The sequence below is a fragment of the Balaenoptera borealis genome (assembly GCF_965194805.1).
Source record: "Balaenoptera borealis genome assembly, chromosome: 3".
NCBI classification, from domain to species: domain Eukaryota; kingdom Metazoa; phylum Chordata; class Mammalia; order Artiodactyla; family Balaenopteridae; genus Balaenoptera; species Balaenoptera borealis.
This window is the reverse complement of record NC_138866.1, coordinates 41409140-41423358: the sequence shown is the minus strand read 5'-3', so window position 1 is coordinate 41423358 and position 14219 is coordinate 41409140. Positions and strand designations below refer to the sequence as shown.

The window sequence follows — 14219 nt, the reverse complement described above, 5'->3', positions numbered from 1 at the left end:
GTTTGTTTGTTCTTTAATTCTTCTAGGTCTTTTTTAAACATTTCTTGCATCTTCTCAATCTTTGCCTCCGTTCTTTTTCCGAGGTCCTGGATCATCTTCACTATCATTATTCTGAATTCTCTTTCTGGAAGGTTGCCTATCTCCACTTCATTTAATTGTTTTTCTGGGGTTTCATCTTGTTCCTTCATCTGGTACATAGCCCTCTGCCTTTTCATTTTGTCTGTCTTTCTGTGAACATGGTTTTCATCCCACAGGCTGCAGAATTGTAGTTCTTCTTGCTTCTGCTGTCTGCCCTCTGATGGATGAGGCTATCAGGACCAACTTTTCTATCATGTGGCTCCAAACCACATGTTTGGACTCGTCCTTTTACCTGGACTCTGCTGAGGGTCAGTTCTCCGAGTTTCGTCTGTCTGACGTGAAAAGGACCGTTAGTGCCTCCTTTCCCTCGTGGAATATGTCACAGCTGGATGCCTATTTCTTGCAGTTTAATTTCCACAGACTCCTAAATCATAAAGAGCAGAACATCTCAAATCAATGTTTTGTTTTGTTTTTCCAGAGAGCCTATAAAATGGACTTTACTGTTATTTATACCTCTCAGCTTTAGAGATTCTTTAGCCATTGAAGTAACACTGTCACAGAATCAGCATCCACGCTGAAGGCATGAAGGCTCTTTGTTTCATTTTGCTTTCCAAAGTCACCTTTTTATACTTCAAGATTATATTATTTCATGCTGTTTGTGAACATTTTTATGACTAAAAAATATGTAAAACTCAAACCTCAGTGAAATGCTAATTCATCCAGTCCAGCCCTTTCAGAAGTATTTCTCATAATTAGTGAACCATCATGGCCTTGGAGCTTGAAAAGAAGAAAGAAAATTCGGGAACCTGGAATCTGATTATAGCTTCAGGCAATGTGTCAGGTCATCCTGGGCATTTCAAGTAGTTTTTCTGAATCTAGTTTCTTCTTTCTCTAAAAGGGACTTTCACATTAGACAGAGATACCTCGTGCTGATGAAGGGAAGGAAAATATAAAGAATTCTGAATTTTGAGGCATTATGTATAAGTCACATTGGTTGCATTCTGGAAAGAATGTTATATATGTATCAAGGCTGGCATAAGGTGACTTTCAGGGAGAGTAAAGACGGAAAGTAGTAGTTGTAGTAGTTCTTATTTTTCACATGGTCTTAGAGTTTAACACACAGCACTGCTGCTTGGTTTGCAGCATAGAAGTTTGATTGATAGCCAGACATATATTACTTTATGGAGCACATGTTTCTTTTAGTGAAAGAGAAATTGAAATTTGGTAAGACCCCTGAATTTTAATACAACTTAGTAAGGTAACATGAACCATCCTGTTAGCATTTAATTTCTGCCTCTGGCTGGAAGCTGTGTAAGTGGCCAGGCCCTGTGTTTATCCCCACTTTTGTTCAAGAAGACACCACTGAAAATAGTTTTGAAGGGCTACATATTTTTTTTCTATAGTCTATACAAATTGTTTTGTTAAAACTTCTTTTTACAAATAATGTTTTTACTTAATAGCAAAATTAAATGAAAATTTGGGCAGTTTTTCTTTTAAAACCCTAGAATTTCCCCCTCTATTTTGCACTTTTGCAGTCTAGAGGAGCACTTTAAAAACAACTTGGCAAAGGGAGCTATCACTCTGAATTTCTATAGTAATTTAAGTGCTCTAGCTGTGACCCAGTTTCTCATAGACAGATTATTCTCAGTACAAGATGCCACCAAGGGTAATTACACTAGTTATAGATAAGGTTACAACTTCTTCTGGCAAATTTCCCATCCCATTATTGGAGGAATTGTTTCATATTGTGGTATATCATTCCCTCATTACATCAAAAGTGTCAAAGGCTAAGGTGACTTAGAATGTGAATGTGTCCAAACTCTCTAGAAGATAATTTTAAGAATTTGCCTCGTATCTGTTAAATTATCTATTAATATCCAATTTAATGGATAAGTATTACAATGAGCATAATTTTAAAATGTATTATGTATAACAAGGTGATTTTGAGATGCAGTTAACCTTATGGTAATTGGGCCTTATTGATCAGGGTCTAAAACCTTCTCTGCCACAGAGGATTCAGTACCACATGCTTGTCTGCTCAGTGGTCAATGGTTTTACTCTCTCATCAGGAAAGCACAGGGCTAAAGGTAAAAGAAATTAAGCAGAACTAATTTGTTTTTATTTAGTTGTTTAACCAGTCAGCGGTTGGTTTACCTTGCTTTCACTCTCCCCTTTTCGTTGGCAGTGCATGAGTACACACAAAAGGAGCCAGGGGCTTAAAGGAGGGGAGAGCTGTGATACTTTGCTTTGATACTTTTTGCTTAGAGTTATCGCTTTGGAGTGTTTGTTTGCCTGGCACTGTGCTGGGTGCCATAGGATGTCCCAAGACTTAAGGTAGCACTGTTGCCTTTAGCAGCGCATGGCTAATTGGAGAACAGTGACACAGGCGAGATGACCTGTGAACAATTCAGGCCTTAGACTGGTCTGGATGGAAGGGGATGGGGAGCCCAGCCAAGGGGGCGAGGGGGCAGCAGCAGGGTGTCCCTGAGAAAGTGGGCCTCGAGGGCCATTAACAGTTACACAGGCAGGGGAGCGGAGGCAGTTCCAAGCGTGCAGCAGGAGCAAAGGCACCGGAGTGGGTACAGGCGGGGCTATAGAGAGAGCCCTGTAATTGCAGCAGACGATTATCACTTGGATTAAATGAGACCAGGCAGGAGGGCCTGAGATCCAGGCCTGGTGCCTTTGTCAGGGCCCGAGTCAGCCCAGGGTCAGTCTATAAAATGGAAGTAATGAAAGCAGTGGGCTTGTAAGAATGAGACCCAGCGTGTGAGAAGCACTGACAGAGTGCCTGTATGTGGCAGCTGCTCAGTTAATGGCCCATTTGTGTACCCGGGGGGGATCCGGAATTGGTGCCGTTTGTTCCAGAGAACAGTACTGTCTTAATGAGGTTTTGAGTTTGATCTCTGAGGGGTTCGCAGGATAGGCTGGAGGGGTCAGAGCTGGAGGCACAGGCTGCTCGCAGATAGGGAGCTCTTTCTATTGCTCAGCTCAGACCTGATGAGGGACAGACTGGAGAGAGACAAAACCTGTCACTAGCATTTGGAGACTGATTTTCTGCCTGGGGACAATGAGTAGGAATGTTTCCAAGTTGAAGTCAAGATTTCCTACCTTTCCACACTTAGTGTCTTTCTTCTTTTCTGCTTATTTCATTCCCAAAGACTGGCGACCCTCTCTGTGTCTTACCTTGCTGACTAGGAATTTAATTACCAGCCACGCAGTCATTACACCAGATTCCACCCCGGTGAAAGCCCGTGGCATGTTCCATGGGCGGTATTGTGATGCACACGTGTCTGCAGCGCTTGGTTATCTTTAAAAGCTCTTTCTTACCCCCATACCGCGAAAGTTCGCAGACCCTTTGGCCAGGGGCACCTGCCACAGCCTTGCCTGGAGCCGAGAAGGCAGCCGGAAGGAAAGGCCTTCTCAACCCAGGGGCCGAGCAGGGGAGGAAGTACAGGCCCTTTTCATGTGCTCACAGCATAAGAGGCCAGCGTCCCTCACAGCGCCCAGAAAGAGGCTGTCTGGAAGGTGTGACGCTCCAAGCCACCAGGGACCCTGCCTTTTACAGACTTGAGAAGTGAGTAGAATGGACACAAGGTACCCGAGAATGAGACCCGTTCGTCAGGCCCCTGGAAGAGCCAGCAACAACTTCTCTGCTGTGTGTATGTAGGCTACATGGGGCAACTTAAGATTCACTCTGCTTTATTCCCTAAAACAGACCTCTCCCTTCTGTTAAAAAAAAAAAAAAGAAAGAAAGAAAGATATTTGGAAGCTGGCTTATATTGCAAAATGAACCCACCTAAAATACACTTTTATGAAGTGTTCTGCCATTCTTTTTTTCCAGATGCTCACTTAACATGACAGCCGGGGTGTAGTAAACCACAAAAGGCTACTTTAAAGGAGAGGGATTTGGCTTAAATACACTGAAGCAGAGCTAAAGCTGATCTAGCCATCCATCCTTAACTTAGTTTAATTACGCCTGGATGTTCCAGTTCTCTGGGCAAATTTTTGAAATACCTGAGTAGAACAAGGTGGAGTTAAATACTGGTTTTAAATGGCTGGTTTGTTTCCTGCCTTGCAAAGAAAGTCGAAGTGGATGTCTCACAAGTTGCCACCCTCCTGCACACCAGAACACTGCCAAGCTTTAAAAGCAATTAAAAGGTTAGGATTGGTAGGGTCCTTAAATTACAGAGATTAGTGACTCAATCTGTGGATGACAGATGATACTAAGAACTCTTTGGCAACCTATAGAAGCCTCCCAGAGGGCCGTGTACCCTTCTCCTCTTTCCCCAAAGGTACAGCTTTTTTGTCTGCTCCCACAGACCACGTGCAAGGCGGGATGTTGACAGGTAGATTTTCTTAAGTACTAGCCATTAAAGTCTCAAGTCTCTTTGTGGGCCACATGAAGAGAAACCAAAATTGTTATGAATTAGAGCTAGTGTTTGGTCCAGACAGCCTCTGGGGATTGAGCAGCATAAATATATACAATTTCAAAAGCAAGAAGTTCTGCACTCCATATGGGGAGCTAATGAAATGCAAATCTGATACTTCAAGTATTGTTCTCACTCTGATGTTCAACTCCTTTTCTCTTAAATGCAAAACAGAAGGACTCAGCAGAAAGACACCATAAAGTGGTTTCTTCAACTCCATGTGAAAAGGACACAGAACTAATCTTTTTTTTTTTTTTTTTTAAATACGTGGAGCTTTTCTCGTGGTAACTAGACATTTCCACAGCCAGCTGGTTTTCATCAGTGGCAGTTTCAACCTTACTTAATGTCCCACTTCTTTGGCCTTGCATGGCTACACCATGGTGTTTGCCCTTACTTGACTCAAGAGCCTTTAGTGTCCTGGAATCTAGGGCTACCCAGGGCCCATATGGTAGAGACCTTGATGCCGGGATACAGTTTTTCCCGTCATATGTTTTTACCCATGCCAACTTGGCTAAATTGTTCCATTTAAGTTTGGGAGTTTTCCGTTATGATGTTCCAGTGAACATATTCATGGGAAATGACTGACTCCAGAATGACTAAATCAATCTAGAGACGTCTGCCCAGATCCAGAGTCGCTCTCCACAGCCCAGGAGTTATTATGGTGCTACAGCTTGGACTAGGGAAGATAATGGGTCTTATTCTAGAACATGGACAATTTGGCATGTTGCCTAGGTGCTCTATTTGGGTTTGAAAGCATGAAATAGAAGAGAATGATATTTGTACAATAGGATTCCCAAATCTGTTCCTTCCCTGGCCTACTTATTGGTACATGAAACAACATTCAGTTTCAATAGCAGGATGGATGGTTTTAACAAGATCGTGTCAAAATCTGGAGAAATAGGACAAGCCAGAGGTGTCCAGAGTGGGTTCTTCCCTCCTTCATGGGCTTTATGGCCACCCCTGCACTCATCCAACCCCCTCGTTTACCTGGGAGAGCACAGCTGACCATGTATGCTTCATGTATGCTTGTGTGGAGTGTTTCAACTTATCATTAGAGTCTCTCAAACATTATAACCACCTTTAAAATAAGCACCATGTCTTCTAATTATTTTTTAATTCTCCCAGGTCTAATGGGTGCTCTATACAGAGAGGAAACTCTGATGAAACAATGGGTATGAGAGCACTTTGGGAAGTTTCGTGATAACCCTACTTAGCGCTGTTTATTTATCAAGTAGCTGCCCTTGAATATTAATGTTACATAAGTACTGCTGCTTTTTTTTTTCTGGGTGGAAAAGTCTGCCTTGCAGAGTATACATATAGTTTATTGAGCCCTTTCTATGGCCAGACACTATGCTAAACATGTCTCATGCATTATTTCACTTTATACACGTACAAAAATCCTTTTTTTTTACATAGGTTGTCATTATCTCTATCTTACAGATGAAGAAACTGAGGCTGAAGAAAAAAATTTTTCCAATTTTTCTGACACTGACCAAGAAGTGTCAGAGCCAGGCACAGCCTGTCTGATGCCAAAGTCCCTTCCTTCAAATGTTACACATGAAGGCTGTATGCCTTGCTCTATATTTGTGTGTTCATGTCTTTATTCCCAGTCCTAAATGTCATTCTTCTTGAAGATCATAAACTAGAAGAACAGATCGAATAATTGTACTATAACACGTTAGTGGTAGCCTATAAGGAAGTAAGATTTTTTAAATAAGTCTGGGTCTGATGCTTACAAGTAGAACAAAAGAATGACCCTATTGTTACAGCTAATAATCTGATTAAGATTTTTTGCCCTGGTTAAGACTTTCGGTTGTATGTAATAAAAACATATTTTTACAAGTATGTTTTAATTTCAACTCTTTTCACAGTCAGTACTTTGTTGTCCTGCCAGAATCAAGACATAAATCCTTAATATAAATTAGTAAATCATATGAATTAATGGTAGATAGAAAAACAGAAAACAGATTTGGGTTTTTGCTTAAATCCTTCCCTATGAGATATTAACTAGATAAGCATTATTTGTAAAAAGAATTTGGGATTAGCAATCAAAAGTCTTGGGTTTGTGTTAGATACTGCCCCTTTGTATATGTTTGACCTTGGGCAAATCACTTAGCCATTCTGAGCCTCAGTTTCTCCCTCAATTAAAAAAAAAAAATCATCACAGTTAATTTGAATGCCAAATGAAATAATACACATGAAAACTCCTCAGCTATACATTTTATTTTGTATATCAACTATTCCGTTTTTTAACAATAACATAGATCCTGCTAACCTTCTCAAAATCCATTTTTAATATGAGAGCGAACTTTAAACACTCCTGACACATAAGTCAAAAAGTTAGTTTTAAAAAAAATTTAAAAAAATTTTTAAAAAAAAGTTAGTTTTCCCCTTTCACCTTCAATTTGTGGATACTGTATATTAAAGAAAACAGGTGTGTGTGGGTGTTTTCCCTATTTCTCATCTTCCAATCCCTTGTTTAAGGAAACTAAATGGTAGAACATAACAGCTTTGTTCTCTGTGTCAGCAGAGCATTAGAAAGCCCTGGAAGAATGTTAAAGCCCTTTCAAAATACTATTTTTAGGTGCAACATTGTCAGGAAATAAGCTTTCACTGAGAGATTTGGAGAAAAACGGCACTTGAAGATCAGCAGCTGGGATAGCAAAATGAGTTACCTTGTATTAAATTTTTACGGCTCAAGCCAATATCGTTAACAACAAGTAAAATATTCTTCCTCCAGGTTGAAATTATCCAACGATGAAATCAAACGGGCAATTCTAACCATGGATGAGCAGGAGGACCTGCCCAAGGACATGTTGGAACAGGTGAGCTGCCGGGCAACGCTCAGAGCGCAGGTGACACCGGACTCTCAGCAGGGAGCGGGTACTGAGGAAAGAAATCTGGTTGTTGCTGGTAGATGACTTCCTCATCTCTGAATTGAGAAGGTTGAACCAAGCTTCCACACAGCTCTGTCAGAAGCCTCTAGGACTTTATTCTTCCCTTGTTTCCAAAATGATGGGCGAGAAGGACGGCCCAGAATTTGTCAAATGCCTGGGACCCTCGATGCTGGAATCTGTCTCTCATGCTGCCTGCCATCAAGTTGTTACTCCTTAGCCGGTCATAGAAATCTACTAGCTTTAGTAGAAAATGTCTGTTTCACTGGAATATTGAGAATCTCAGCACTGTGAGGTCACAGGCTGCACTGCATAAACTGAGTCATTGCTTAATCCCTGACACAATTTGTGTCTTGGTCTTGGCTCACTGTTCCCACAACCACAAAAGCCACTGTTAACCCCCTAGCACTGTCATCTTCATCAAAACACTCGTATGTGTCATAAGGTGGGGTGTAAACTTCTTGGGGCTGGGCCTTGTCTCCGTAAGTTGTATGGCACTCTTCTTGCATTGTAAATGGCAGGAAATTCAAATGCTGGGGATCGTAAGTATGGCGTAGATTTATACACGATCAGTATACATCCTTGTCCGTGGTATTTGAAGATAATTTGTATTTTTTATGCCCAGGCAACAAGTTGGATGTGGTGCCCTAGCCTCTCGTCATGCAGTGTTTCCATAACATGCTCCGTGCAGCCACGCCAGCTGTGTTGTGTGTTGTCAGCAGCTTGGTTCAGTTATCTCCCAGATGATACTGTTGATGATACTGTACTAGCAGATGCCCCAGGGATCGTTACCTATCTCTCAGTCTGGCCCTAAATTTTTCTGTGCATTGTGGGGACAGTCTCTGAATGCTCTAAGCCTGTTCTGTCTCCTTGTCCCTGCAACAGAATCATATTTTGAGAGATTTTGGTCAAGAGGCCTCCATTTGTTAGAGCCAGGACCACTTAAGGTCAACAGTGGACACAGGTGATCATGATTCCAGGCTGAACTTGAGGTATCACCTGTAGGCATGCTCAGCTCCCAGGAGAAGAAGAAATGGATATTTTGCTCCGCTAACAGGATCCCAGTGGAGTGCCTGTATGTGTGTGTGCATTTTCCACGGTTCTCACTGATTTCCCAGAAGGCCTCAGATACCGGGCAGGGAGGAGTGATGTGTGTGGTATCACCACACCTCCACGGACCCGCCCCTCCCTGAAACCTCTGCAGCTGCAGTCATCCCGGGTGAAAACCGTCACACTTAGCAGTGGAGAAACTTTTCTTGCTGTCCTTTTAAGTTTTGATTTAGTTCCCAAAATAGCTAATGACTATGTTTCCAAGTCTGTTAGGATGCTCTGTGTATAAATAGTGTAAACGTATTCCTTTTTTCGAGCATTTTTAGCTCCTCTGCCCGCTCTTCCCTCCCTCGCTGAATACCAGTCAAAACAGAGCCTCTGCCCCAAGAGAGCGGAGCCCAGCTGCCCTCTGTCCCTCCCTGGCCCCCAGGTGACCCTGCGCTCCAAATGCCTGCATCAAAAATTGCTTCACCCAGAGTGAAGAACTAAGCAGAAAGCTGCTTTAGTCCTTAGGTCTTCAGCCTCTATCGATAAGGTCGTATGCTTAAAATTCCACAAGATCTGTTTACTGTGAAATTGCAACCAGCAAAATTCCTCCTTGAGGGAAAGGATTTCAGAATCTTGCCAAAAGGGCTTGTAGTGCACATAGAACGCACTTCAAGTAAATACAAGTATGAAAATCAGTCTACTGAAGCAGAATCTGGCCGAGTGGGATACTTCCGACCTGGCCTCTCCCCATAGTTCTGAGTGTCTTGCTCTCTGCTCATCTCCCAGGCTCTTTCTTTTCCTCCTTATTCTACCCCCCTTCCTCTGCTTCCTGTGCCTTCACACAGCGTCCTTTACTACTCGTTATGATCTGCATTTGAGCCACATTCCACCCCATCTCTCCTGCTGCTTTTAGCCACTGAGATCAGATCTCAGATGAGATCCATACACTCCTCTTTCTTGGGCTGCACACCTTTCTCCTTATCTCCAGGTGTTTGTCTGGCTCTTCATTCCTCTCAAAACTGTCCAAACACAGTCTGTTCTTGACTCTGACTTGAGACGGCCTGAGCCTTTAGCCTGTGCCTCTCACTGTGCTCTTGTGAGTAACGAGAGACAGATGGTGTCTGTGTTATCCTGAACAGGGGCCTGTAGGCTCAGCAGGGCAGGTATGGGGGGACCCCTGAAACTAGAACTGAATTTCCTTGTCCAGAAGGTAAAAATCCAAACTCGGGGGAAAAAATAAGCCTTGTCCTCTCTCCTCCTCCTTCCTTCCCTTGCCCTACTACCTTCCCTCCAGCACTGAGGACAAACAAGAAGACACTTGTCCAGTGTTACCATTTGAACATGGGAACATCCATGCCTAGAAGTTCTCAGGCCACCAGACCTGTGAATCCCCTGGCATCTACTTCCGTCTTTCCGCCTTCCACCCCATTAGGAGAGAGGGGTGTCCCGGGCTTCTCTGCTCTGGCCCATCCTTTCCTTGTGCTCAGGGACCTCGCCCAGAGGGCCCTGCCCCTCTCCTCAAGGTCTTCCACCTTGCCCTCTCGACATGTAACTTGTTCAGGTCCCAGCCCTTCCCACACACACCTCTTAAGACCACACATCCCCATGTGCTGCTGTCCTCTCTCTTTTTTGACACAGCCAGTTATTGAAAGTTTGTTCACTCTTCCTCACCTCACTGCAATCCGTCCTCCTCACCTCCCTTAAGCTGTTCTCACTAAGGGTACGAACTTTCTTGTTGACAAAGCCAGGGAGTACTCTGCAGTCCTTATCTTCCTTGACGTATTGGTGGCATGTGACACCGATGGCCGCTTGCCCCATGGTGAAACACCTCTTCCCTTGGCCCTGTGATTCCACATAGGCCCCTCCGCTGCCTTCTAGGAAGGTTCCTCTTCTTGTTCTCATCCCATCAATGCCAGCTTCTCTCCAGCCCTGCTTTTTTCTCTTGACGGGCCCCCTGGTTACCTTACTCACATCCATGCATGTTGTAACCCACACCAAAGCTTTGTCTTCCAGATTTCTTTGGGATTTCAGACCCATTTGTCCACCTGCCTACTAGAAATCACGACTTGGTTCTCTTGCCAGTATTTCAAACACTAAATTCACCTTCTCCTCACCCACCCTCCTCCAACTTTCTCCTCCTGGGTTCCCTGTTACACTCTGCATACATCATTGCCTAAGCCGGAAGCCTGGACCTCATCCTTTTGACCCTCATCTACAACAGTTGACAAGTCAGGCCAGTTCAAACCCCATAAATAGCTCTAGAACCTGTCCACTACCCGTTCCAGGCCACCACCGTCTCTCACCTGGATTACTGTATCAACAATCTAATCACAACCCCCAATACTTTTGATCCTTTCTAAGTCTTTCTCCATTCTGCAGGCAGAGTGATCTTTTTAAAGTGCAAACTCATTCCCCTACTTGAGATTTTAAGTTACATCCCATGCCCTCAAAATAAAGACTGAATTTTTTACAAGGCCCTTGCTCCTCCCTGGCCTTGCCCACTGCTGCCCTCCCCCACTGCTGTGATGGCCGCTCTTCCTCCTGTGTAAGTGCTGCACTGCCCCTTCCAGAACCCAGCATGATAAGCACTCTGCCTGGAATATATTTCCAACCTCAAACCATTCATCTTCCCTGTAGTTCCAATTCTCTTTCTCTGCTGGTGGTACCCAGACTGACTACCTTTTCTGAGGTCCCTTAATTAAATCCAACAAACATTTGAAAACCTACTAAATGGACCACCCAATGCCAGCATCAAGTTTATGGGGATGATCTCAGGGTCCAGAGGCTCAGTGTAATTTTTTTTTAAGAAGTCCAAGAATATTTGATCTAGAAAATTGCACACAAGCACAGCCCTGGGCATACACATACACGTTTGTGCCTTTAAAGAAAATTAGACACATACAGAAGTGCTTTTTCTACTTTAAGTATTATTGCTATCTCTTCCACATTCCATGCTCATTTCTTCCTCCAAAATAAAATATGGAATCAAAAACTTCACATCCCATTGTGTTCCTCTCACCTAACTCTACATGGAGCAAAAAATGAGATGGAATTAGATACACCAAAGAAATAAGCAAATTGATTAGAAAATACACATAAAAGTACTCATTTCAGCATGATGTAATAGGAAAAAAACATAGAGCTGGAAGTCGAGACCCAGGTTCTATTTCTGAAGATCACACACACTTGCTTTATAATCCTGGGTGAGTGACCTAATCTCTCTGGACCTCAGCTGTAGCATCTTCTCATGAGAAGGTTGAATCTCCAAGGCCTCTCTAACGGTCTATTTAAAGTGGGTCCTAGTAAAGAACTTCCCAATTCTGATTTGAGGGGCAGTATAGAACACATAGGTACCAGAAATGAATCTTACACCAGTTTAACTACTTTCAAGTAAAAATAGAAAGGTTTTTTTCCCATTTTATTGAAATATAATTGACATACATCACTATAAACTTAAGGTGTGTGGCAGAATGGTTTGACTTAAAAATGTGAAATGATTTCCACAATAAGTTTAAGTTAGCACCCGTCATCTCATACAGATAAAAGTTTTTTAAAGGCAAAAAACCAAAACAACCTTTTTTTTCCTTTCTGATGAGAACTCTTAGGATTTACTGTCTTCATAACTTTCATATATATCAAGCAGCAGTGTTAATTATAACCATGATGTTGTACACTACATCCCCGTTACCGATTTATCTTGTAACTGGAAGTTTGTACCTTTTGGCCACCTAAATGGAAAGATTTAATCACTTCATTGTATCTGAACAGTCACCTGTGAGGAGAGCTTATAAATTAAAAGTTAAAATTTCATCTTGGGAGAAATTTAACTGAAAGCGTGAAAAATGAGGGCAAGAATTTAAATTATAAACCTCAGTTTTAATATTTGCATGTACTTTTTAGCTCTTGAAATTTGTTCCTGAAAAAGGTGACATTGATCTGTTGGAGGAACATAAACATGAACTGGATCGGATGGCCAAGGCTGACAGATTCCTTTTCGAGATGAGCAGGTGAGTTTGAAAATGTTTAAAGAGCAAAGATGCCCCTGGCCTTTCTAAGGAAGTGAATCTTTTGATTCCTATTGAATTATCTGGGCCAGTTAACCTGCCTTAACTTGAAGCCTTTTTAAATCCCCAAATCTCCTCAAGTCTGAGTTGTGTGGAACCTGATTGTTTTGTTCATGTGAGTTCTCGCCCATGGGTGAGCCAGGGTCAGAGTTTCTTCGCAGTTATCTCTATTTCTGGGCCTCTTTGGCTCATGTACTTTGACCTAATCAAGTCGTAACTTTTCTGGGTTCCAGTCAGTGTCATTCTCGTCAGCACTTTGATCCCTTGGGATTCTAGCTCACTCCTCCTTATACCTCAACATCTCAAGGTTGTTGTAAAATAGAAAAAATTGGGCAGACTCAGAGGTATCAACGTAGAGCCCACATAACGAAATAGCCAGGGTCTGGATGTCAAATCAACACACACGCAGACATCACTAATCAATCGTGGCACTCTTCCACGGAACCTTGTCAAACTTTCTCAACCCTTCTCCAGAAAGCCCCGCAGCAGCTGCCGCTCTGTAATTGAGTTTGGCATGTGAGCTGAGTTGCTTTGCCATCCCAGGCCTAGCGAATTGATTCTGCATTAGACAAGGACCAGTGATCCTGAAACTCTCAGTCAACCCCAGGGCAGAGCTCCTCCCCTGAGTGCCAATGACCTACATGGTGACCAAGGTGAACATGCCACTCTACATTTCTGCCACATCTGGACTTATTTTTGTTGTTTCACCTCAACTTGCCATTTTGTATACTACTATAGAACAAAGGATGGTTTTGAAATTTTGACACGTGTGCCCAGCAACCCTTCGTGTGGACAAATACATGACCACCTGCAATAACTGCCCCTTAGTAACTGTCTAGATCTTTGCATGCATCTTAATCCTGCTGTCAGCCCTGCCAGGAGGGCTGTCAGGCAGGGAGGTATTCTCTGCCAGCAACTGGAGGAGTTAAGGTTCCTGCCCAAGGTCACCTAATAAGAGCAGAACCTGGCCTGCATCTGTCTGATCATATGGTATAGTTTTGGATGAAGGCTGATCGCTAGTCCTACTGGACTGAAGTTTCCACCAGAGAGCAGGTTAGGCAGCGATTTCAGAAGGCCTGGGCAGATATGCCCACCCTCACCCGCTCAGAAACACCAAGCAGCCTGTCTTGGTGGTGATCACAGGCCAGTTCCCTGTTATCTCTAGTCACTAGTCGCTATCCTGGAAGGCAGAGCTTTCCAGCCCTGAGGGGTGCAGCTAGGGACCTAACTGTGAAGAAAGAGGAAGGTTTGGAGATGTGAGTGGGGAGAGGGTGGTGTGAGGAGAGAATGCTGGAGACAAGTTTTACCCTACAGTTCTGCAAGGCAGACTCTGTGGCAAGTGAAGTACCACGGCAGGAGTGCAGGCAACTGCCCTTCATTTGCAGCAGAAGCGGGGAGTCTTTACATTTTCCTTTTTATCGCTTTTCTGTTCTCAAGAGCTACTAGGACTCTGAGGAAGTGAAGGGGGCTTTAGTCAACGGCAGTTAGATCTCACTTTCTTTTAGCAATTGCATACGCTGATTGGAGCTGAGGCCCTGCTGCACTTGCCCGAACACTCCCTGTAGGGCACCGGGAAACGGGCTCTCCAGGTGCAGTTGGCCTCAGGCCCTGTGCTCCTGTCCAGGAGAGGAACTCTGCGTGCGTGTGCGTGTTGGGGTGGGAGTGCTCTAAGGTACCATCACCTCCATATTCATTGAGTGAACGTAGGTGTATTAAGT

General features: G+C 43.4%; 1 protein-coding gene across 3 annotated transcripts in view; it reads left to right on the top strand.

The window, feature by feature from the left end:
• Positions 1-14219, top strand: part of DAAM1 (dishevelled associated activator of morphogenesis 1) — a 140602-nt gene that overhangs the window by 101602 nt on the left and 24781 nt on the right. For 2 of the 3 annotated variants that reach the window (XM_082386471.1, XM_082386470.1), the window contains 2 exons: positions 7246-7330; positions 12338-12444. In XM_082386471.1, coding sequence (XP_082242597.1) covers positions 7246-7330; positions 12338-12444 — 192 coding nt within the window. Of the gene's footprint in view, positions 1-3394; positions 3653-7245; positions 7331-12337; positions 12445-14219 lie in introns of all 3 variants that reach the window. The other variant, XM_082386469.1, reaches the window with a different exon arrangement.